Here is a 26,417-nt window from a genome sequence, read left to right as displayed (position 1 = left end):
CACTGATATCTGAGCGCTATGTGACAGGCTCGATGGCACAGCTGCCTGTGACAAAAGTGACGAGAGGATAATGGAGATTTTGAATCTCTGCGCACACTTTTGGACACTGGACACTTGTGGATTGTGTGAGGCCCACTGATATCTGAGCGCTATGTGACAGGCTCGATGGCACAGCTGTGACCAAAGTGACGAGAGGATAATGGAGATTTTGAATCTCTGCGCACACTTTTGGACACTGGACACTTGTGGATTGTGTGAGGCCCACTGATATCTGAGCGCTATGTGACACGCTCGATGGCACAGCTGCCTGTGACCAAAGTGACGAGAGGATAATGGAGATTTTGAATCTCTGCGTACACTTTTGGACACTGGACACTTGTGGATTGTGTGAGGCCCACTGATATCTGAGCGCTATGTGACACGCTCGATGGCACAGCTGCCTGTGACCAAAGTGACGAGAGGATAATGGAGATTTTGAATCTCTGCGCACACTTTTGGACACTGGACACTTGTGGATTGTGTGAGGCCCACTGATATCTGAGCGCTATGTGACACGCTCGATGGCACAGCTGCCTGTGACCAAAGTGACGAGAGGATAATGGAGATTTTGAATCTCTGCGCACACTTTTGGACACTGGACACTTGTGGATTGTGTGAGGCCCACTGATATCTGAGCGCTATGTGACACGCTCGATGGCACAGCTGCCTGTGACCAAAGTGACGAGAGGATAATGGAGATTTTGAATCTCTGCGCACACTTTTGGACACTGGACACTTGTGGATTGTGTGAGGCCCACTGATATCTGAGCGCTATGTGACACGCTCGATGGCACAGCTGTGACCAAAGTGACGAGAGGATAATGGAGATTTTGAATCTCTGCGCACACTTTTGGACACTGGTGGATTGTGTGAGGCCCACTGATATCTGAGCGCTATGTGACAGGCTCGATGGCACAGCTGCCTGTGACAAAAGTGACGAGAGGATAATGGAGATTTTGAATCTCTGCGCACACTTTTGGACACTGGACACTTGTGGATTGTGTGAGGCCCACTGATATCTGAGCGCTATGTGACAGGCTCGATGGCACAGCTGTGACCAAAGTGACGAGAGGATAATGGAGATTTTGAATCTCTGCGCACACTTTTGGACACTGGACACTTGTGGATTGTGTGAGGCCCCCTGATATCTGAGCGCTATGTGACACGCTCGATGGCACAGCTGCCTGTGACCAAAGTGACGAGAGGATAATGGAGATTTTGAATCTCTGCGCACACTTTTGGACACTGGACACTTGTGGATTGTGTGAGGCCCACTGATATCTGAGCGCTATGTGACACGCTCGATGGCACAGCTGCCTGTGACCAAAGTGACGAGAGGATAATGGAGATTTTGAATCTCTGCGCACACTTTTGGACACTGGACACTTGTGGATTGTGTGAGGCCCACTGATATCTGAGCGCTATGTGACAGGCTCGATGGCACAGCTGCCTGTGACCAAAGTGATGAGAAGATAATGGAGATTTTGAATCTCTGCGCACACTTTTGGACACTGGACACTTGTAGATTGTGTGAGGCCCACTGATATCTGAGCGCTATGTGACACGCTCGATGGCACAGCTGCCTGTGACCAAAGTGACGAGAGGATAATGGAGATTTTGAATCTCTGCGCACACTTTTGGACACTGGACACTTGTGGATTGTGTGAGGCCCACTGATATCTGAGCGCTATGTGACACGCTCGATGGCACAGCTGCCTGTGACCAAAGTGACGAGAGGATAATGGAGATTTTGAATCTCTGCGCACACTTTTGGACACTGGACACTTGTGGATTGTGTGAGGCCCACTGATATCTGAGCGCTATGTGACAGGCTCGATGGCACAGCTGTGACAAAAGTGACTAGAGGATAAGGGAGATTGGATTGCTTTTAAAAAAGCAGTTTGCGGAGCAGTGGGTAAACAGCAATGCCAGCGTGTCAGGAAGCCTTAAAAGGCAGCCCAACAACCAACACCACTGATTCATCACAATATAGCCTCCCCTTGCACTGCACACACAGTGACTTGTGTGTTGTGCAGGCCAAATCGCTAGCAGCAGAAGCAGTTTTTTTGTCTTCTTCCCTGCCTAACGCTCTCCCTACAGAATCAGCAGCAACCTCTCCCTATACTAAGATCGGCAGAAGTAAGATGGCGGTCGGCGTGCACGCCCTTTTATACCCCCTGTGACGCCCACCAAAGCAAGCCAATCACTTGCATGCCCTTCTGAAAGATGGTGGTGACCCGTGCCTAGGTCATCACGTTGCCCACAGTGTCCGTGGATCCTGATTGGCTGAAAAAGAGCGCAAAACAAACTTTTGAAACGCGACTTTGGCGCGTAAGTCGCCGACCTCGTGGCCGACCTCATCCTAGGGTCGGGTTTCGTTTCATGAAACCCGACTTTGCCAAAAGTCGGCGACTTTTGAATTTTTTCGACCCGTTTCGCTCAATTCTAGTATACATATGCTATCTTTGCCTTTGCAGTTTTGATAGCAAGTCTTCAGATGCCCGTGCCCGCTTTGCCTCTGTCAAGTTCTTGCATGTCTCCGCATGTTTAGTCTCGTAATGGCGACTCAAATTGTAATCTTTAAACACAGCTATGTGCTCTCCACAAACTAAGCACACAGCTTTACCTTTGGCTTCAGCAAATAAATATTTAGAAGTCCATTCCTTGCTAAAAACTCTGCATTCTGCATCAATCTTTCTTTTTTTAGCTGACATATTTAAGGGCTATAACAGCTAACCTTGCCTAATTCTTCCAATGGGAGTCTCTGCCCAAGTTTCAGAAGAACGTGGCTGCTGCAGGGGACAGGGGAGGAAGCAAGTGGTATCTGCGTACCACTCCTGTACTCCTCACAGGGGCTTTATTAGGCGCTGACCACTCTACCCAGAGTCCCAGACCCTGGCCTGACGTCAACCCCCAGTCCAGACCCAAACACCCAGTCCAGACCCAGTCTAAAGTAATTGATGCTAGCCTTACGTTGCACCACAGTGTCACTGGTCTGCTTGCAGCAGTATAGATCACACCACGCCTCCACGCCCGCACGTTTTAGCACAGAGTTGGAGGCGTGGTGTGATGTATACTGCTGCAAGCAGACGCCACCAACGGCATCTAAGCAGCCCTCTCTCAGACCACGCCCCCCTCGACCAGTCAGCGCCGCAGGTCTGGTGTGTGGGTGGTGCACAGGAAGCAATGTTTCTGTGCCACTCTCAGGAAGTCGGGGTCCGCTCCACTCACCGCCGCGTCTGCCAGGACTCCTCTGCTTTCTGCTTTCCTCATGAATGATTCCTGAGGAAAGCGGGAACCGGAGAAGTCCCGGACCCCTCAGCGGTCCAGTCACAGGCAGTGGGCGGGCCGGATGCGGCCCGGGGGCTGCCCTTTTCCCAGGACTGGTCTAGATGGTACACCATGTCAGGTGACCTTGATGACGCAGTTTCATGTTATTATAAAGGCCATAGCCCCAAAGGAAAGGGGTGCGGGGAGGAATCTGAGGTACCGGCCATGGTAAAGTTCCCGAGGCAGCTGGTTGTGGGGCAGAACCCTGCTTACAGGGGCATAATGGGGGCATTACACTGTGTGGGGCCAAGAAAGGGGCCCTGTACTATGAGAACACTCCGTCTCCTCACTGCCTGTCCTCCATAGTGGGGTCGTATGTATCTATTACAGGAAACAGCACAGAAACGTGATGATTCTTATAGAGAGCCTCAGTGCAGAAGGGGTTAATGTCCTCCGCGCTCAGTAATGGGGAATCTCCACATACCTCCACCTGCAGAGCCGCACTCCACATATATGGCTGCTCTGTGCACAGGACCTGTGATGAGGTCACAGGAGGGGAGGAGTCAGGGGTCACATGATCTCCGGAGTGAAGAGGCTCCATGGAGGCTTCTCCTCAGTCAAATATTCAGGATTGAGAGTCCTCAGTAGTTGATACCTTTTAATGGCTAACTGAAAAGATGGTAACACATTGCAAGCTTTCGAGACTACTCAGGTTACCATCTTATCAGTTAGCCATTAAAAGGTATCAACTACTGAGGACTCTCAATCCTGAATATTTTTCTATCTACTGGCTAACACGGTACAAAGATATACATCTTTCCTGTATCTCCTCAGTCAGTGACATTCCCGCCATTATTTGCCCCTCACTACTGGCACAATTACCCCGCGCCGCCTTTTCTACACAGTGTTACATAGTAAGATAGTTTTGAAGGCTGAAGGAAGACCTTTTGTCCATCTAGTTCAGCCTATTTTTAGTGCAGCTGTTCTGCATTGTTGATCCTGGGGAAGGCAAAAAACCCACAGAGTAGAAGCCAATTTTCTCCATAGGGAAAAAAAATTCCTTCCCCTAAGCTGGGTCAGACATCTACCTATAATATTACATTATAATAATAATAATATTATAATATTATGTTATGACATGAGGTTAACATCCTCAATAATCAGAACCTCCCACTCCCGTCTTCAAGACTTTACACGTGCTGCACCAATTCTTTGGAATGCACTTCACAGGTCAATACGATTAGTCCCCAATCCCCACAATTTTAAGCGTGCCCTGAAAACACATTTATTCAGACTGGCCTATCGCCTCAACACATTAACCTAATCTATCCCTGGGTGGCACAGCCAAAAGTTTTACAATAACCAGGTTCCCCGCATCATGTTCCCACATGCTTTATGTATCCATTTGCCCTCTGCATCTGTACTGATACACACTTAACATTATGGCTGGTCCATACAATCAGGGCAACTGTTACCACCCACCTTTCGTGTCTCCCTCTTTCCTCATAGACTGTAAGCTTGAGAGCAGGGCCCTCATTCCTCTTGGTATTTGTTATAAACTATATGATTATTGTTATAATGTAATGTCTATTGTCTGTACAAATCCCCTCCGAAATGTAAAGTGCTGCGGAATATGTTAGCGCTATAGAAATAAAATGTATTATTATTATGTTATTCGTAACCTTCTATACTGTTACTCACAAGAAAAGCCTCCATTCCTTTCTTACATTCATTCCGTGAGTTGGCCATCACCACTTCCTCAGGAAGAGAATTCCAGAGCCTCACTGCTCTTACCGTGAAGAACCCTCTTCTATGCTGGTGCAGAAATTGTCTTTCCTCCAAACGAAGAAAATGCCCCCTTGTTCTTGTCACAGTCCTTGGTACAAACAGTTCATTGGAGAGATCTCTGTATTGCCCTCTGATATACTTGTACATATATATTAGGTCTCCCCTAAGTCTTCTCTTTTCTAGAGTAAACAGACCTAATTTTGATAACATTTCTGGGTATTGTAGTGAACCAACTCCATTTATCATTTTAGTAGCCCGCCTTTGAACCCTTTCAAGTTCAGTAATGTCTTTCTTGAGCACAGGCGTCCAAAATTGCACACAATACGCCAAGTGTGGTCTGACGAGTGATTTGTACAGAGGGAGAATTATGTTTTCATCTCGTGTCCCCAGACCTCTTCTAATGCATCACATGACCCTATTTGCTTTGGTGGCAGCTGCCTGACACTGGGCACTCCAATTTAGCTTCTTATTGACTAAGATGCCTAAGTCTTTTTCCATGTCTGATTTCCCCAGCAGTTTCCCATTTAGTAAGTAATTGAAGCATCTGTTTCTCCTTCCCATGTGCATAACCTTACACTTATCTGTGTTAAACCTCATTTGCCATTTTTCAGCCCAATTCACCAATTTACTCAAATCTGTCTGTAGTTGCAAACTGTCCTCCTTTGTGTTAACTACCTTACATAGTTTTGTATCATCTGCAAATACTGATATTTTACTGTGTAAGCCATCCACTAGATCATTAATAAATATATTACATAGTAGGAGGCCCAATACAGACCCCTGTGGTCCCCCACTAGTAACCCTGGCCCAATCTGAGGATGCCCCATTAATAACCACTCTTTGTTTTCTATCACTAAGCCAGCTCCCTACCCATCTACACACATTTTCCCCTAGCCCAAGCTTTCTCATCTTACTGACCAATCTTTTATGTGGGACAGTGTCACATGCTTTAGAGAAGTCGAGATAAATGACATCCAATGATTCTCCTTGGTCCATTTGAGAGCTTACATCCTCATAGAAGCTGATCAGGTTAGTCTGACAGGAGCGATCCTTCATAAATCCATGTTGATATGGAGTTAAACATTTATTAACATTGAGATATCCCATAATGGTATCCCTTAGAAACCCGTCAAAAATTTTACCCACAACAGATGTAAAGCTGACCGGCCTATAGTTTCCAGGTTCCCTTTTACACCCCTTTTTGAATATTGGTACCACATTTGCTTGCCGCCAATCAAAAGGAACAGACCCTGTTTCTATAGAGTCTTTAAATATAAGGAATAGAGGCCTGTCTATCACATTACTTAACTCCCTTAATACCCGAGGGTGAATGCCATCAGGGCCTGGTGATTTGTCCATGTAAATCTTACTAAGGCGGTTCTGCACTTCTTCCTGGGTTAGGCAGGTAATACTTAATGGGGAGTTTACATTATCACTCTGCATTTCCCCTGGCAAATCCTTTTCCTGTGTGAACACTGTTGAGAAAAAAGTATTTCAAACATTTGCTTTTCCCACATCGCTCTCTATGATTTCACCCTCATTGTTCTTTAACCCCTTCACTACCAAGGGTGGTTTGCACGTTAACTCCCGGGCCAATTTTTACAATTCTGACCACTGTCCCTTTATGAGGTAATAACTCTGGAATGCTTCCATGGATCCCGATGATTCTGACACTGTTTTCTCGTGACATATTGTACTTCATGTTAGTGGTAAAATTTCATTCAAATAACTTGCGTTTATTTGTGAAAAAAATGGAAATTTGGCGAAAATTTTTAAAATTTCGTAATTTTCCAACTTTGAATTTTTATGCCCTTAAATCACAGAGATACGGCACACAAAAAAACTTAATAAATAACATTGCCCACATGTTTACTTTACATCAGCACAATTTTGTTAGGAAGTTATAAGGGTTAAAAGTTGACAAGCGATTTCTCATTTTTGCAACACCATTTTATTTTTACGGACCACATCACATTTGAAGCCACTTTGAGGGGTCTATATGATAGAAAATACCCAAAAGTGACACCATTCTAAAAACTGCACCCCTCAAGGTGCTCAAAACCACATTCAAGAAGTTTCATGTGCGTCACAGGAATTTTTTTGAATATTTAAAAATAAAATGAACATTTAACTTTTTTTCACAAAAAAAATACTTCAGGTTCAATTTTTTTTATTTTACCAAGGGTAACAGGAGAAATTGGACTGGAAAAGTTATTGTGCAATTTGTCCTGAGTACGCTGATACCTGATATGTGGGGGGGAACCACTGTTTCGGCGCATGGCAGAGCTCAGAATGGAAGGAGCGCCGTTTGACTTTTTCAATGCAAAATTGGCTGGAATTCAGATCGGTCGCCATGCCACATTTGGACAGCCCCTGATGTACCTAAACAGTGGAAACCCCCCACAAGTGACCCCACTTTGGAAACTAGACCCCCCAAGGAACTTATCTAGATATGTGGTGAGAACTTTGAACCCACAAGGGCTTCACAGAAGTTTATAACGTACAGCGGTACAATTAAAAAATCATATTTTTTCCACAAAAATTATCTCTTCACCCCCAATTTTTATTTTCCCAAGGGTAACAGGACCCTAAAAGTTATTGTGCAATTTGTCCTGAGTACGCTGATACCCCATATGTGGGTGTAAACGACTATTTGGGCGCATGGCAGAGCTCAGAAGGGAAGCATCGCCTTTTGACTCTTTTGGCTGGAATTAAGATCGGACACCATGTCGCGATTGGAAAACCTCTGATGTACGAAAACAGTGGAAACCCCCCACAAATGACACCATTTTGGAAACTAGAGCCCACAAGGAACTTATCTAGATGTGTGGTGAGAACTTTGAACCCCCAAGGGCTTCACAGAAGTTTATAACGTACAGCCGTACAATTAAAAAATCATATTTTTTTCCACAAAAATGATCTTTTCACCCTCAATTTTAATTTTCCCAAGGGTAACAGGACCCTAAAAGTTATTTTGCAATTTGTCCTGAGTACGCTGATACCCCACATGTGGGGGTAAACCACTATTTGGGCGCATGGCAGAGCTCGGAAGGGAAGCAGCACCATTTGAAGTTTTTGGCTGGAATTGAGATCGGACACCATGCCGCGTTTGGAAAGCCCCTGATGTACCAAAACAGTGAAAACCCCCCATAAATGACCCCATTTTGGAAACTAGACCCACCAAGGAATTTATCTAGATGTATGGTGAGCACTTTGAAACCCCCAGTGCTTCACAGAAGTTTATAACGCCCGGGCGTGAAAATAAAAAAATCGTATTTTTTCCACAAACATGATCTTTTAGTCACCAATTTTTTTATTTTCCCAAGCGTAACAAGGGAAATTGGACCCCAAAACTTGTTGTCAAATTTGTCCTGAGTACGCTGATACCTCATATGTGGGAGAAAACTACTGTATGGGCACACGTCAGGGCTCGGAAGGGAAGTAGTGACGTTTTGGAATGCAGACTTTGATTCAATGGTTTGCGGGTGTCATGTGCGTTTGGAGAGCCCCTGATATGCCTAAAATATTGAAATATCATTGGTAAATGTGGATTATAAGATTTTTACAAAAATTTTGGCCAAGAGGTTGAAGTCAGTCATATTAGATCTTGTACACTCTGACCAAACTGGCTTTATGCCTGGTAAGAACACCTCCATCAATATTAGACGAGTCCAGTCAGTGGTCCAATATAGCTCCCTGGTGCAGGACAATGAATGTGCATTGGCATTGATGGTAGCGGCCAAGGCCTTTGACTCTCTTGAATGGCCTTTTCTCCGTGCATGTTTGCAGAGGTATGGATTCGGTGATAGATTTCAAAAATGGGTCAGTATTTTGTACATGAAGACTAAGGCCCGGGTCATTGTAAATAATTCCATATCTGAGCCATTTTCACTGCATAGGGGAACTCGTCAGGGGTGTCCCCTTTCCCCGGCCCTTTTTGCTCTTGCTATGGAGGCACTGGCAATTCGTATAAGATCTTCCCCTAATGTTGCTGGTATAGAAATAGCAGGTCGGACGGACACCATAGGCCTATATGCTGAAGACATGGTGATATTTATGGACAAAGCGGAGGAAACCCTGACAAGAGTGATCACTATTATCAATAAATTTGGTAAATTTTCTGGCCTATATAAAAAATTGGGGGAAATCTGCTCTGATGCCTTCTTCCCATGCTCCGATACCACGACTTGAGACTCTCTCCTTGCTACCCATTGTAACCAGTTTTAAATACCTGGGTGTCCATATTTCTAAAGACAGTAAACTTGATTTGCACCTTAATATATATCTGCTACAGGAGATGGTTAAAGTCAAATTTGGGCTAATCTTCCACTGTCTGTGGCCGGACGTATTAATTTAATTAAAATGATATTACTCCCCAAACTTAGCTACTTTCTTCAACATAGTGCTGTAGTGGTGCCCAGATCCTTTTTCGCTAATTTGAATTCCCAAATCACATCTTTTATATGGGGGAAAACTAGGCCCAAACTTAAGCTAGCCACTTTGCAGAGGCCCAAGAAGGGAGGGGGGACAGCGTTACCCGATTTCTTCCTGTATTATTTGTCTAGGCAGGCCAAAGCCATAAGCACGTGGATGCCCAGCGGTCACCTAACTAATTCTGAAAAGCATTTACTTCATGCCGCACAAACTAGTTGCCCGTTGGGATTTTTGGAAATGAGGAAAACAAATGTCTCACGACTGCTTCCCCTGCTTCGTCTGGCACGATCAATATGGAAACAGATCAAGAGGGTGGTTGGATTTAAGGATATTGTAGCTGAGATGCCCCTATGGAATAATGGTTACCTTCCGGCGTTACTTGAACATCCATCTGCCGAGTTTTGGGCTCAATATAGTGTCCCTACGATAGGCGATCTGTATGACCGTGGAACTTTGATCTCTTTTGAACAATTACAAATTAATCGCAGTGTCACGAGGTCTCAGTTCTTTCGTTATTTACAGCTAAGATCAGCGTTTCAATCACATATGAGATGTATAGGCACAGATAATGCTATTTCATCTCTACCCTTGATAGGGATCCTTAAATCACAGGGCCCCCAGGGTCTCATCTCTTCTCTATATACATATCTGTTGTCAATAGGGACAGAATCCACCATAGACTCCGTTAAGAAGTGGGAAAGGCTCATCCCAGATACACAGGGAGAGGAGTGGGAAGAAATTCTAGAGTCATCAATCAAGGTATCTCCGTCTGTTAACAACAGGATGATAGTTATATATTATAAATCAATCATATTTGACTCCAACTTGGCTCTTTAAGATGGGCCGATACCAATCGTCGGAATGTTTGAGATGTCATTCAATAGATGCAGTGAAAATGAGGATGAATGAACTCATGGAGAGCAACATCCAACACTGCGGAGACACCATCACGTATTTCTCAACGCAGTGATTCTAGAGCAATGCCCCCATCCCTTATGGGAAATATGCAAAACATGCAAAACAGAAGCCGCGGAGACACCATCACATGTTTCTCAACGCAAGCAATGACCAGCCAGGTCTTTCCCCGGGAAGGAACAACCACGGGAAGGGCAGTCTCCAATGAAGGAAACCACAAATGCCAAAACATGGTATCCATCCACAGGTGGTTTCCTTCATTGGAGACTGCCCTTCCCGTGGTTGTTCCTTCCCGGGGAAAGACCTGGCTGGTCATTGCTTGCATTGAGAAACATGTGATGGTGTCTCCGCGGCTTCTGTTTTGCATATTCAATAGATGCAGACTTTGTTCATATGATTTGGTGTTGTCCGGTTGTTGCACAATATTGGAGGGAAGTGACATCACTACTGAAGTCTCTGGTACAAATTTCTGTTCCCCTTGAGCCACTGGTCTGTCTACTTGGAGTATGGGATGAGGAGACATGGGGTCAATATGTTGGGATATTCCTAAGAGAGACACTGTTTATGGCACGAAAGGTATTGGCATTGCGGTGGATGGGGAGTTCATCTCCCTCTCTCGGGTCCTGGATTAGCCTGGTAAACTCGATTATTCCATATGAGTGCACGTTATATCAGAATAGAGGGTGCCCAGGTAAATTCGATAAGATATGGGAGAGGTGGAATTCCTCTCACCTTACTTTGCAGAGTGTAGATGTCACATAATAAACAACTAAGTGTGTGGAAGTAGGCTGCGGAATAGTTTTTTCTTTTTTTTTTTGTTCTCGTAGATGTAGGTATGATTTAGTAGTCAGGTAGATCTCATCACTGGAATAATAACACAAGGCCACTGTGATTTAATGCATATTATGTTTTGATTTATTTGTATGCAACTGGTATTTACATTTTGCTGTACATTTTAATGCAGTGTGAAATATATGTGCATTTATATTATGCTTAAAATTATATACCAGTATGTATGCAGTACACTTGTTTATAGTTCAATAAACGAATTAAAAAAAAAAAAATAGGTCAATATTAAATAGTGCACAAAAGGAAATTTTCTGCTCACCCCTCTTCACTCCTTATCACACCTCCGACGCACGGAAACACCCTGACCGGGGTGTATAGTGCATGCACAACATAGAAAAAGATATTCCAGCGTCTCCAGGAGATAAAATAACAATTGCTTTATTGAAAATATAAAATCTTCTTACCATCAAGTAAAAACAACATAAAGAGGCATATGGAGGGGAGCACTTTCCTACGCGTTTCACCCTGAAAGGGCTTAATCATGGAATCTTTTTCAATATTAAATAGTCTCCTGATGAAGCCTTTAGTGAGGATGATGAAATTCATAGAAATGAGAGGCTTGGAGAGTGAGTGTGTATACATCACCTCACCCTATATACTGAGATGTGGGGTACATGTTTTTTCTATTAGTCACCTATTGATTAACCTTCAGGGGGTGAATTATGGGTATAGTTTTATATTTGGAATTAATAAGGTTTAGTTTAATCCTTTTGTCAGAAAACATGAGGAATGACAAGAGACAATCCCTTTAAGAAGATTCAATTTTGATTAAAACTATTCCAACACTATGAATATAAAAAATTCTTCTCCCCTATGTGACGTCTCTGATGTTTATTAACAGTTGATTTCCAAGTAAAATATTTCCCACATTAAGAAAATGTAAAAGGCTTCTCCTCTGTGTGACTGCTCTGATGGTGATCAAGAAGCGCTTTCTGGTTAAAATATTTCCCACATTAACAGGAAAAAGGCTTTTCCTCTGTGTGAGTTATCTGGTGCTTAACACAATTTGATTTCTTGCTAAAACATTTCCCACATTCTGAACATGAATATGGCTTTTCTGCTGTGTGAGTTCTCTGGTGCTTAACACAATCTGATTTATTGTTAAAACATTTTCCACATTCTGAACAGGAAAAAGGCTTCTCCCCTGTGTGAGTTCTATGGTGATTAACCAATTGTGATTTCCAGTTAAAACATTTCCCACATTCTGAACAGGAAAAAGGCTTCTTCTCTGTGTGAGTTCTATGGTGATTAACCAATTGTGATTTCCAGTTAAAACATTTCCCACATTCTGAACAGGAAAAAGGCTTCTCCCCTGTGTGAGTTCTATGGTGATTAACCAATTGTGATTTCCAGTTAAAACATTTCCCACATTCTGAACAGGAAAAAGGCTTCTTCCCTGTGTGAGTTCTATGGTGATTAATCAATTGTGATTTCTTGCTAAAACATTTCCCACATTCTGAACATGAATATGGCTTCTCTGCTGTGTGAATTTTCTCATGTGTAACAAGACTTGAATTCTGAGTAAAACATTTCCCACATTCTGAACATGAAAAAAGCTTCTCTCCTGTGTGGGTTCTTTGGTGTTCATCAAGATTCCCTTTCTGGTTAAAACATTTACCACATTCTGAACATGAAAAAGGCTTCTTCCCTGTGTGAGTTCTTTGATGTGCAATAAGATTTGATGTATCTGTAAAACATTTCCCACATTCTGAACAGGAAAAAGGCTTCTCCCCTGTGTGAATTCTATGGTGATTAACCAATAGTTTTTTCCAGCTAAAACATTTCCCACATTCTGAACATGAAAAAGGCTTCTCCCCTGAGTGAGTTCTCTGATGTGCAATAAGATTTGATGTATTTATAAAACTTTTCCCACATTCTGAACAGGAAAAAGGCTTCTCCCCTGTGTGAGTTCTCTGGTGTGTAACAAAATGAGATTTCTTGTTAAAACATTTCCCACATTCTGAACATGAAAATGACTTCTTTGCTTTAGGACCAGTTTGTTTTTTCATGCTTCTTTTGTGACTTTGATTTTCCTTAGTAGTAAGTAATGAATCGGAAGGTGGGACCTGTTTCATAGGATCAGACAGATCTTTGCTGTAAATAGATGATGATATATCTGGAGTAACAGTAATCACTTCAGTTGTATCTTGTAGGATCTCAAGATCATCAGATTTAAAAATTGAAGATGTCAGCTGTCCCTCTGATCTCCTGGTACAGTCATCTGCTAAGATAAAAAACATTTTTTTTTAATAAAATATTCTTGAGTTTCATATTTTTGAATATTTCAACTTAAACTGTCCATAAAAATGGCAAGCTATGTAAAAAACTTTAACTATTTACCAAGACAATGACAGTTCACAGTCTAATAGAAAACCTTGTTGGATGAACCAGTAGTGTGTGGTGTTCAACTGTTTGTTCATTCTGCCTCCCAAACATTGAATAAAAAGAAACCAATCAATGTTATGTAGGTGAAAATAATACCAATTCTCATCTCACAAAAAACAAGTCTTCACTCAGGTCCATCATCTGTCAATAGAAAAACAGATAAGCCAGGCTACAGTTAATGTTATAGTTAGGGTTAGTGTTAGGCTAAAGTTTGGGTTACTGTTGGGCTAAAGTTTGGGTTACAGTTAGGGTTACTGTTAGGCTAAAGTCAGGGTTAGGCTAAAGAATTAGGCTTTTGTCAATTGTCTCCCCAATAATTTGGTCACGTCAGTCATGTCAGAGTTCAGTCAAGTCAGTTTTCTATTTCCGGGAAAAAAATAAATAAATAAATAAAATGACCCGTCAGTTTTATAGTGCAGAGGAGGCTTATGCACTTTTATGTTCTGACAGTGAAGAAAGTGCAGTGTCAGATGGTGATGTGGATTCCGAGGGCATTAGTAGCAGCGACAGTGATAGCTCAGAAATGAGCAGTGATTCTGGTCCATCCTCACACACAAGGACCAGTACAACAAGAAGGACAAATAGCGCTTCTGGAGAAATGTCTCCAACTCAGGGAACAATGCCCAGTACTAGCGCTGTCCCTAGTGCTCGTGAATTGGCGCACACCAATGTCCAAGGGGCTTTGTCTCTTGCTGTAGCATTTCCCAGATGGGAGGCTTCAGATTCGGCTACTCCATTCATCCTTAATTTTAATACCATTCCTGGTATAAATGTGGAGGTGGAAAATTTTGAACCAATTTTTTTTAATTTGTTTGTGACAGATAGCTTGCTAGAGCATATTAGCCTACAAATTTATATATTTATGTCGCTCCTCACCCAACCGCCTCCAAGACTTCTCCCGAATAGCCCCCATCCTCTGGAATTCTTTGCCCCAACATGTCCGACTATCAACCACATTAGGATCCTTCAGACGGAACCTGAAAACCCACCTCTTCAAGAAAGCTTACAGCCTGCAATGACCCCGCTACCTCCTCACCACTACCGGAGATATCGCCTCAACCAACAACTGAACTGCTGCAGCCCACCAACCTACTGTCTCCTTCCCCACCATCCTTTAGTATGTAAGCTTGAAAGGGCAGGGTCCTCTCCCCTCTGTATCAGTCTGTCATTGTTAGTTTGTTTACTGTAAGTGATATCTGTAATTTGTATGTAACCCCTTCTCACCATGGAATCAATGGTGCTACTGTATATAAATAAATAAATAATAATAATATGCGTCCCAATTCATCAGTCAGAATCAACGATCCTATTATGCTAGGTCAAATTTATGGAATCAAGTAATGTCCTAAAATGGAAAACATTTTTAGGACTTACATTTGCTATGAGGCTTGTTAAAAAAAAAAAACGAGCATTCGGTCCTATTGGTCCAACCGCCCTGTTCAAGCCACCCCTATGTTTTCTGCCATTCTTCCTAGGACCCGTTATGAAATGTTCATGAGATTTTGGCATTTTAACGACAATAGTCAATGCCTGCCCAGAAATGTCCCAGAACATGACAGATTATTCAAAATCAGACCCATCATCGAAGACTTGACAGAAAAGTTCTTAAAGCTCTACACCCCAACAGAAAACATTTCCATTGATGAGTCCCTTGTAAAATTGAAAGGAAGACTGCACCTCAAGCAATTTATTGCTTCTAAGAGGGCAAGGTTCGGAATAAAGCTCTATAAAATGTGTGAGAGTTCAACCGGATACACATCAGCTTTTCACATTTATGAGGGGAAAGATAGCCAACTAAACCCACCAGGATGCCCTACTTATCTGGGGACATCTGGAAAAATGGTTTGGGAGCTGATAACTCCATTTTTACAAAAAGGCTACAATCTGTATGTTGCCAACTACTACACCAGCATACCCCTATTTAAAAGTCTGGTTGAACATAACATAGGGGCTTGTGGGACCATTCGCAAAAACCGTCAGGGGTTTCCACAATCATTGGTCAGCAAAAAGTTCCGAAAGGGGCAGTCAGGGGCTTTACACAATGGAGAGCTGCTTGCCCTTAAGTATAAGGATAAAAAGATATTTTCATCCTGAGCTCGATCCACACAGATGCCACAAGGGCCACTGCAGACCAACAGGGATCCACTATTCCAAAACCTGTGTCTGTCGTTGACTACAACAAATATATGGGGTGTGGACCTTGCAGATCAGGTTCTACAGCCATACCAGGTATCAAGAAAATCATATATCTGGTATAAAAAGTTAGTCATGTATTTGTTTCAGGTGGCCACATATAATTCTTTTGTGTTATACAAAAAAGCCGGAAATGCAGATACTTTCCTCAATTATCAGGAAAAGGTCACTGAAAATCTTGTTTTTGAAAATTTTGTCCCCGCGAATCCTATAGAATCTGAAGATGTGAGAAGACTCACTGAGCGACATTTTATTGCACTCATCCCAGTAACTGAAACAAGAAAGAACCCCCAGAGAAGATGTCGTGTATGTTCCTAGAAAGGAATGAGGCATGATCCCCGCTATTATTACCCACAATGCCCATCACTGCCAGCCTTATGCCTCCATGACGGCTTTACAATCTTCCACACAGAACCACGTTTTTGAACTGTTTTGACATTCAAGCATTTGGTTTATTTAGTGACAGACACATTTGAGTAGAGCTGACTTAACAATTTCCGGGGGTAGGTGGGGGGAGGTCTCCAGAGACACAAGCTGGGCACAATATATTGGGCACTACAATGACATTTTTGCAATTTTTGCTCTGAAACTTCCACTGCGAGTTTCTGGAAATCATCCATGTAGTGAAAATGGTCACTATATCCACAGATGAATATATACTTACAAATGCTGGGGCAGCGGTGCTCTGTGCTGTGTGGAGGGCTCCTCTGGAATTTTGTCAAAGCCCAGAGAACCCCCACGGTTCCATTGCTGCGATGCGGTGGTCTCCGGAAAAATAGCCGCTCTGGGCGGCGCATGCTCAGATTCAGATCTCATCCGGAGATCTCGTTGCCGAGATCTGAATGTGAGCATGCGCCGCCCCCAGCTGCTATTTTCCCGGAGGCCACCGCATCGCAGTAATGGAGCTGCAGGGGCCTCCGGCTTTGACAAAATGGCGGCGGAGCCCCTTACGCAACACAGAGCGCCACCGCCCCAGCACAGAGCGCTGCCGTCACCCCAGCAGAGAGCACAGCGGCCCCCCCGGCACATAGCGCTGCCACCTCCCCAGGGCAGGGAGCTGCCACCACCTCAGCACAGAGTGCTGTCGCCACTCCAGCACAGAGACCTGCCGCCCCAGCACAGAGCATCGCTACCACAACAGCCTGGGATGGGATTTTCCGGAGGCCACCGCACCACCTTGGACCACCAAACATCTGTGACCACTCTTGCACCTGTGCTGATTTCCCCCGGTAAGCTGAATTCGGACTTTAAGATGGACCTCCATTTGGCACATTTTTTCCACTATTTTCCTTTTGAAAATTTGGGGTGCGCTTTATAGTCCGAAAAATACAGTAATTTTTCTCTTCACTGCCCAATGGTATAATTTTCTATGGAACAGCTGTGGTGTCAGTATGCTCACTGCACCACTAGAAGAATTCATTCAGGGAAGTTTTTTGTAAAATGCAGTCATTTTTGGGGGCTTATGCAGTTCTGGCACCTCATGGGCTCTGACAATGTGACATGTCACCCACAAACAATTCCAGCAAAATCTGCTCTCCAATACGGCACTCCTTCCCTTCCAAGTGGTGCCATGCGCCCAAACAGTAGTATTCTCCCACATATGGGGTATCGGCGTGCTCAGGAGAAATTGCACAACAAACTGTATGGAGCAATTTCTCCTGTTACCCTTATGAAAATGCAAAATATGGAGCTAAAGAGATTTGTGAAAAATGTTATTTTTTTTTATTTCCACGGCTCTACGCTATAAACTTCTGTGAAGCACCTGTGGGTTCAAGGTGCTCAATACACATCGGGATAAGTTCCCTAAGGGGTCTAGTTTCCAAAACGGGGTCACTTGTTGGGGGTTTCCACTGTTTAGGCACATCAGGGGCTCTCCAAACGCGACATGGCACCCGCTAATTATTACAGCATATTTTACATTCAAAAAGTCAAATGGCGCGCCTTCACTTCCGAGCCCCGCAGTGCACCCAAACAGTAGATTTCCCCACATATGGGGTATCGGCACGCTCATGAGAAATTGCAAAACAAAATTTATAGTCCACCTTCTCGATACCCTTGTGAAAGTAAAAAAAATTAGGTCTAAAGGAAAATTTTTGTGAAAGAGAAGTAAAGGTTAATTTTTTCCTTCCACATTCGATTCATTCCTGTGAAGCACCTGAAGGGTTAACAAACTTCTTGAATGTGGTTTTGAGAACCTTGAGGGGTGCAGTTTTTAGAATGGTGTCACTTTTGGGTATTTTCTGTCATATTGATCCCCCAAACTCACTTCAAATGTGAGGTGGACCCTAAAAAATGGTTTTGTAAATTTGTTTGTAAAAATGAGAAATCGCTGTTTAACTTTTAACCCTTATAACTTCCTAACTAAAAAAATTTTGTTTTCAAAATTGTGCTGATGGAAAGTTGATATAGTTGATATAGATGCTACTGCGCAGGCGCCGCCATCACCGGTGACATTTTGCTGGATGTAATTTTTTTTCTAAGCCTCACAATAGCCAAAATATTATAGGCATTATCACCAATAATATCAATGCTATTATATGCATTATGTAATAATGGGGGCAGGTCAGCGAGGGGTCAGCGACCTGTCATAAGCCAATACAGATGAATATGTAATCAGAGCACCAGGACCTGTAGTTAACCCCAGGGGGGTGGCTTTGCCCCCCTCGTGGTTACGATCGCTCTGATTGGCTTTTGAAAGTGAAACAGCCAAACACAGCGATTGTAATATTTCACCAATGAAATTTGGTGAAATATTACAAATCAGCAATGGCTGATGCTGCAATAGCATCAGCCATTGGATGTAGCTAGGTGACCTCTGTGTCATCCCCCAGATCTGATTGGAGCTAGCGTCCACGTGACGCTATCCCTCCAATTAGATGTGGGGCAGGTGTCAGGTATGACTGCCCTCACTCTTCAGCCTCATCCCGTCCATGGTAGGTGAAGAGCGAGGTGCTGCCTGCTGCCCTGACACCTGACAGGTCTCTGCCTGCTGCTGCTGTCGCCGATCACCGTGCCTGCTGCCACTGCCACCGATCTTCCCTCTGGTACTGTGCTCCGCTCCCGTCTGTTGCCTCATTACACTCCCTACCCCTGTGATCACCCCCTCTGCCCAGGTGATTGCCACTTCCTGCCCAGGTGATCGCACCCCCCCTGCCCAGTAATCACCCCCCTGCCCCAGTAATTACCCCCCTGCTGCTGTTGCCACTGATCTCCCCTCTGTGCTGTCCTCCACTCCCCTCTGCTGCCCAATTCCACTCCCTCCGGCCCTGTGATCACCCCCCTGCAACAGTAATCGCCCCCCTGCCCCTGTGATCACCCCTCAGCCCTGTGATCACCCCCAGCCCCAGTAATCAACCCCTGCTGCTGCTGCCGCTGATCTCTCCTCTGTGCTGTCCTCCGCTCCCCTCTGCTGCCTAATTCCACCCCCCGGCCCTGTGATTGCCCCTCTGCCCCGGTGATCACACCCTGCTGCTGCCGCCGCAGATCTCCCTTCTGCTGCCTGATTCCGTCCCCCTGGCCCTGTGATCGCCCCCCTGCCCTGGTGATCGCCACCGTGATCACCACCCTGCTGCTGCTACCTCCTGACCCACCACGCCTGACAGCCCCCTCCTGTAGTAGAAAGTTTCAAACACTCGCACATACACACGCACACTATAAGTTTATCTTTTTTTACACATACACACCACACACACAATGTCCCGCTCGTCACAGTCATCCCAGTCTCAAAGGGTGTACTCAGCTGAGGAGGCATATGCCTTTACTGCGTCCGAAACGGATAGTGAGGGAGAGGACCCCACTTTTCTCTATTCCTCCCACTCTTCCTCCTCCAGCGACACAGACTTACCACCACCAAGATGTCGCAGGATGAGAAATAGTCTGGAGCCCAGGGAGGAAGAGACGGAGGCCGGAGGAGAAGACCCACAGACAAATGTGCGTAATCCCAAACCTAGCGCTAGTCAGGCCCAACCTAGCACTAGTGCCCCCTCCTGGACCCCCGTCCCTGAGAATTTTACTCCACGGATTCCTGATTTCGTTCCCCAATCAGGAATCCAGTTTGAGACTGACAACTTCAGGGAAATAGACTTTTTCAAAGTCTATTTCTCGGAGTCAATCGTCAGTCTCATGGTGGAGCAAACAAACTTGTACGCCCAGCAATTTTTGGCTGAAAACCCTAATTCATCATTCTCTACTTGGAGTCCCATTGACTCTGTAGAAATGATGAAATATTGGGGACTGGTCCTTTACATGGGGATTGTGAAGAAACCAGAAATTCGCCAATACTGGAGTACTGTAATTTTATATCAAACTCCAGTATTTGGCATGGTTATGAGTCGCAGACATTTTGAGGCGATTCATAAGTTTCTCCATTTTAGGGACAACACTGACAGTCTTCCCCATGATGACCCCAATTTTGAAAGACTGTTCAAAATTCCGCCGGTCATCGAACACTTCAGCAACATGTTTTCTGAAGTGTACATTCCCCAAAGGGAAAATTGTGCTGCTGAATCCCTCATCCACTTTAAAGGGAGGCTTCAGTTCTGTCAGTACCTGCCCAGCAAAAGGGCGAGGTATGGGATAATACTCTACAAGCTGTGTGAGAGTACCTCAGGGTACACACTCAGCTTTAGAGTTTACCAAGGGAAGGACACCAAGCTCCAGCCCCCAGAATGTCCACCTGCTCTGGGGGTGAGTGGGAAAATAGTGTGGGATTTGGTCCACCCTCTGCTTGATAAAGGTGACCATCTGTACGTTGATAACTTTTATACAAGCATCCCACTCTTTCACTCCCTCTCTGCCAGAGCTACCGTCGCTTGCGGTACCGTGCGCAGAAACCAGAGGGGTCTCCCTTTGTCGCTAATTGAGCAGCCTCTCCCAAAGGGTGAGAGCCGAGCCCAATGTAGCGGCAACATGGTTGTGGTCAAGTTCAAAGACAAAAGAGAGGTCTTTCTCTTGACAACAATCCATGGTCCCGGCACCACGGCCACCACCGTTCGAGGTACCCCAGACCAGGTCCACAAACCGGACTGTGCCCTGGGGTACACCAAACACATGGGGGAGTTGATCTTTGTGATAAAGTCCTCCAGCCCTATCGTGCCATGCAGAAGGCGAAAGTGTGGTATAAAAAACTGGCTGTGCACATCGTACAAATGGCACTGTATAACGCATGCGTGCTATCACGATGTGCAGGCCAGACCAACAACACCTTCCTTCAGTTCCAGGAGGCAGTGATAAAGGCCATGATTTTTGAAGAGGAGGACGGAGCGTGTCCCAGCACCCCTGGAACTCAAGTTTCCCGTATGGTACCAGGACAACATGTTCCCACTAAGGGGAGAGCAAAAATAAAGGTGCCGGGTGTGCTATAAAAGGGGGAAACGTGTCCTGACAAACCTGGACTGTGAATGAATGAACTCTTCAGAATTCATCACACGTCCAGGGACTAAACACATCCTGACACTCCACTACAGAACTCACCCACACCAGGCTGACATACACAACATCACACACCCAACCTGACATGCACTACATCACACACCACGACCTGACGTACACTACACCACACACACACCGACCTGACATACACTACACCACACACACCGACCTGACGTACACTACACCACACACTGACCTGACATACACTACACCACACACACCAACCTGACATACACAACACCACACACCCAACCTGACGTACACAACACCACACACCCAACCTGACGTACACTACACCACACACACCAACCTGACGTACACTACACCACACACACACACCGACCTGACATATACTACACCACACACCGACCTGACATATACTACACCACACACCGACCTGACATACACTACCCCACACACAGACCTGACATACACTACACCACACGCCGACCTGACATACACTACACCACACACCGAACTGACATACACAACACCACACACACCAACCTGACATACACTACACACACCAACCTGACGTACACTACACCACACACCGACCTGACATACACTACACCACACACAACATCCTGACGTACACTACACCACACACCGACCTGGCATACACACCAATCTGACGTACACTACAGCACACACCGACCTGACATACACTACACCACACACCGACCTGACGTACAATACACCACACACCGACCTGACATATACTACACCACACACACCAACCTGACAAAGTGTGTCAGGTTGTTGTGTGAAGCGTAGTGTACGTCAGGTCGGTGTGTGGTGTAGTGTACGTCAGGTTGGTGTGTGGTGTAGTGTACATCAGGTTGATCTGTGTGGTGTAGTAAACACCACACACCAACCTGACATACACTACACTACACACACCAATCTGACATACACTACATACTTTCCATAAGTTCTATAGAAAAGGGCTTTCAATGCCCAAAGTCATTTGAACAGTTTTGGGTGGAGGAGAATGTTGTGGTCTAGAGGCAAAATGGTGATCATGGTAATACGGCAGGACTACACCACCGATAAAGCAACCACAGCCGGTGACTGAGAGGAATCTGTGACGTCTCTGCATTCAGTGGTTACTACTCACCTGGGTAGTCATATGTGGGAATCTCCTCTTTACACCACTCATCATCTCTCACATATGTCTCTGTAGGATTAATATGGGTCAGATCTTCACCCTGAAACAAATATTGTAAAAGTCACCGACAGATGGAGAAGTCCCATCTATGATCAGCTCTAATCCTGCCATCTGCACCGTTCTCATTACACAAGTATAAAACATATAATACTGGTGGATAAAACAAGACTGAGCACAAGACCTTCACAGCCGTCTACACATCATAGGGGAGATCTCCTGACACCTTCTCTCCATCTACCTGAAGATCCTGAGGAGCACTGGGATCTTCTTGGTTACAGTCCTGTGGAAGAAGAGGACGGGGACATCTGTCTGGTGTTGTCCTCTTACTGGATAGATCTGGAGGAAACACATACAGGGACTGAATTCATTCTCTACATACAGATAATTATAGGCCGTGTGTATTTAGTCCTGTCTATTACCTGGAGATGTGAGGGGCTGGGGAACCTCCATTATGACGTCCTTGTACAGATCTCTGTGTCCTTCTAAATACTCCCACTCCTCCATGGAGAAATAGACAGCGACATCCTGACACCTTATAGGAACCTGACACATACAATGATACCGTCATCCCCCCGATCCCTTCATAGTGTTACTGTATAATGTCCCAGCATTCCCAGTAGTGTCACCTCTCCAGTCAGCAGCTCAATCATCTTGTAGATGAGTTCTAGGATCTTCTGGTCATTGATGTCCTCATGGATCAGGGGGTGAGGTGGAGGCCCCGTGATTGGGCTCAGGGGTCTTCCCCATCCCTCAGACACAGGGTCCTGACAGCGATCACTAGAGGTCTTCTTCACCACTGTGTAATCCTGGTTATGGAGAGACACATTAATAAATCTCACTACAGACATTCCCAGAGTCCTCACCTCTCCAGTTCTGTCCATCTGTTATTCCCATAGATAAGAATGATGTAATGTGACGTCATCAGAATCTCTCACCTCTCCAGTGAGACGGAAGAGGATCTCTAGGGTGAGGTGTAATATCCTCTCCACCATCTTGTCTCTGTCCATATCCATCCTTGATGGGTAAATCAGGAAAATTCTCTTCTGTAGAAGATCTTCACTGAGAGGATCCGATATTGTAGAGACCTGAATGAGAAGAAGATGATCCGATGTAACATCATAAGAATCCTGTGTAATAATACAATTACTGGAGATAATAAGGGAAACATAGGAGGAGATTTATTATCTTACAGGGTTTAGTTTTCTTCCCTGACATCTACTAATAAAACCTATATATTTAGGCCACAGACAACAAGCAGTTTCCTCCTCGGAGTCGGCAGCTGAACACGTTCCTCATAGACTCATCTTCCATAACGCTAATTCTCGTCTCATTACCGACACTGGAATCGGCATTAGCAATACTGCAGGAGAGATTCATTACACGTGACATGAGAAATAACTCCTTCATGATGAGGACGACATCTTCATCTTCTACTGCGGCTCTAGAGACAGATTTGGCCAGAGTCGGTCACTGCCTCCATCCCCACCGGCCGTCTATATGAAGGTTTCCCGTCTTCCCCGCACTGGAATCTTCTCTCACGTTAGATCTCAGCTCTGAGTCACACACAGAAGTTTGAGGCTTTTCTATCCCTTTCCCCCAATTAGAGGGGACACCTGTGGATATCGGGGTCTTTACCGGCTGCAGTCCTGGGGGGATTTACTCGGTAACGTGGACGTTGGACAAACGTCACCATCAATTCCCATCAGAGTGAAGGAACATCGCTCCTCTATTCAGCTCTATGGATCCGGGATGAAATCCACTGCGGCCCCTGCAAGAAAAGAGCGAAGTCTGGTGAGACCCCCGAGGCCGGAGATTTCTACAGCTGCTCTGTGCGCACAGGACCTGTGATGAGGTCACAGGAGGGGAGGAGTCAGGGGTCACATGATCAGGGGCCTCAGTGTGTGCAGGACTCTGCTGTGCTGGTTGTCATGGTGCTGGATGAGGGGAAGTTTATGTGGGGTCAGGAGGGGTTTACATGTGAATGTAGCAGAGCCGCGTGTGTACGAGATGTAGGGAGCGGAGCCGTGTGTGTACGAGGTGTACGAAGCGGAGCCGTGTGTGTACGAGGTGTACGGAGCAGAGCCGTGTGTGTACGGAGTGTATGGAGCGGAGCCGCGTGTGTACGAGGTGTACGGAGCAGTGCCGTGTGTGTACGAGGTGTACGGAGCAGAGCCGTGTGTGTACGAGGTGTACGGAGCAGAGCCGCGTGTGTTCGAGGTGTACGGAGCAGAGCCGAGTGTGTACAAGGTGTATGGAGCAGAGCCGAGTGTGTACAAGGTGTACGGAGAGGAGCCGCGTGTGTACGAGGTGTACGGAGCGGAGCCGTGTGTGTACGAGGTGTACGGAGCGGAGCCGTGTGTGTACGGAGTGTACGGAGCGGAGCCGCGTGTGTACGAGGTGTACGGAGCAGAGCCGTGTGTGTACGAGGTGTACGGAGCAGAGCCGTGTGTGTACGAGGTGTACGGAGCAGAGCCGTGTGTGTACGAGGTGTACGGAGCAGAGCCGTGTGTGTACGAGGTGTACGGAGCAGAGCCGTGTGTGTACGAGGTGTACGGAGCAGAGCCGTGTGTGTACGAGGTGTACGGAGCAGAGCCGCGTGTGTTCGAGGTGTACGGAGCAGAGCCGAGTGTGTACAAGGTGTACGGAGCAGAGCCGAGTGTGTACGAGGTGTACGGAGCGGATCCGAGTGTGTACGAGGTGTACGGAGCGAAGCCGGGTGTGTACAAGTTGTACGGAGCGGAGCCGCGTGTGTACGAGGTGTACGGAGCGGAGCCGCGTGTGTACGAGGTGTACGGAGCGGAGCCGCGTGTGTACGAGGTGTACGGAGCGGAGCCGCGTGTGTACGAGGTGTACGGAGCGGAGCTGGGTGTGTACGGGGTGTACGGAGCGGAGCCGCGTGTGTACGAGGTGTACGGAGCGGAGCCGTGTGTGTACGAGGTGTACGGAGCGGAGCCGCGTGTGTACGAGGTGTACGGAGCGGAGCTGGGTGTGTACGGGGTGTACGGAGCGGAGCCGCGTGTGTACGAGGTGTACGGAGCGGAGCCGTGTGTGTACGAGGTGTACGGAGCAGAGCCGAGTGTGTACAAGGTGTACGGAGCAGAGCCGAGTGTGTACGAGGTGTACGGAGCGGAGCTGGGTGTGTACGGGGTGTACAGAGCAGAGCTGCCTGTATACGAGGTGTACGGAGCAGAGCCGCATGTGTACGGGGTGTACGGAGCGGAGCCATGTGTGTACGGGGTGTGCGGAGCGGAGCTGCCTGTATACGAGGTGTACGGAGTGGAGCCGCGTGTACGAGGTGTACGGAGTGGAGCCATGTGTGTACGACCCCCACTTTCAGGATGGGCATTCTCACCCTGTCTTCTACCAGTGGTACTCCTAAGGTATAACATCTATTAAGCACTTAGTCCACCCCGAGGAACGACGGATATACTCAATAGAGGAGTTGAAATGTAAATATCCCACTGCCATATTCTCTCCCTTCTAATATTGCAAGGTAAAAGCTATGGAACAAAAGTATTAGCACATCTTTCTGAATATGAATGGAGACCATCCGTGCTTAGATGGTTCACGAAATCTAATTCTCCATCTGGCCAAATAGTCACTAATTACAAATTCATCCATGCAGCTCTGGATTATGCACAATTCCAATTTCCAGTAACAAAATGGCAGACTGAAGACCCCAGCATGTCCTGTGACACTATTCTGAAAGCTCTAGACCCAGCCTACACATTCCTCCCTCCTGCCCGTTTCCTAGAAATGAGATAGAAAATCTGTCACGGCTCTTACCTGACTCCACAAGAAGGTCATAGAATGGGGTTGTACACGACTTCTAAATGTTTTACATGCCATTCCCTAGAAGCCAACCTGTTTCACTGCTTGTGGGCATGCCCGGTCATTAGACTATTTTGGGAAAGAGTACGGCAATACACCGCCACACATCTGA

The 26,417-nt window shown here is 45.8% G+C and overlaps 1 protein-coding gene across 1 annotated transcript in view; it reads right to left on the bottom strand.

Annotated features, from left to right (window-relative positions):
* LOC141074047 (uncharacterized) overlaps nt 1–26,417 on the bottom strand; it is a 78,491-nt gene that overhangs the window by 38,487 nt on the left and 13,587 nt on the right. The window contains exons 2-4 of the mRNA XM_073561565.1: nt 22,894–23,017; nt 22,713–22,810; nt 22,424–22,514 (exon numbers count right to left, since the gene is read on the bottom strand). Coding sequence (XP_073417666.1) covers nt 22,424–22,514; nt 22,713–22,810; nt 22,894–23,017 — 313 coding nt within the window. The remainder of the gene's footprint in view (nt 1–22,423; nt 22,515–22,712; nt 22,811–22,893; nt 23,018–26,417) is intronic.

This window comes from Dendrobates tinctorius, unplaced genomic scaffold (genome assembly GCF_039654945.1).
Source record: "Dendrobates tinctorius isolate UK_male_01 unplaced genomic scaffold, ASM3965494v1 ptg000322l, whole genome shotgun sequence".
Taxonomy (NCBI): domain Eukaryota; kingdom Metazoa; phylum Chordata; class Amphibia; order Anura; family Dendrobatidae; genus Dendrobates; species Dendrobates tinctorius.
The sequence above is the reverse complement of the archived record's forward strand: the minus strand, read 5'-3'. Positions and strand labels throughout refer to the sequence as shown.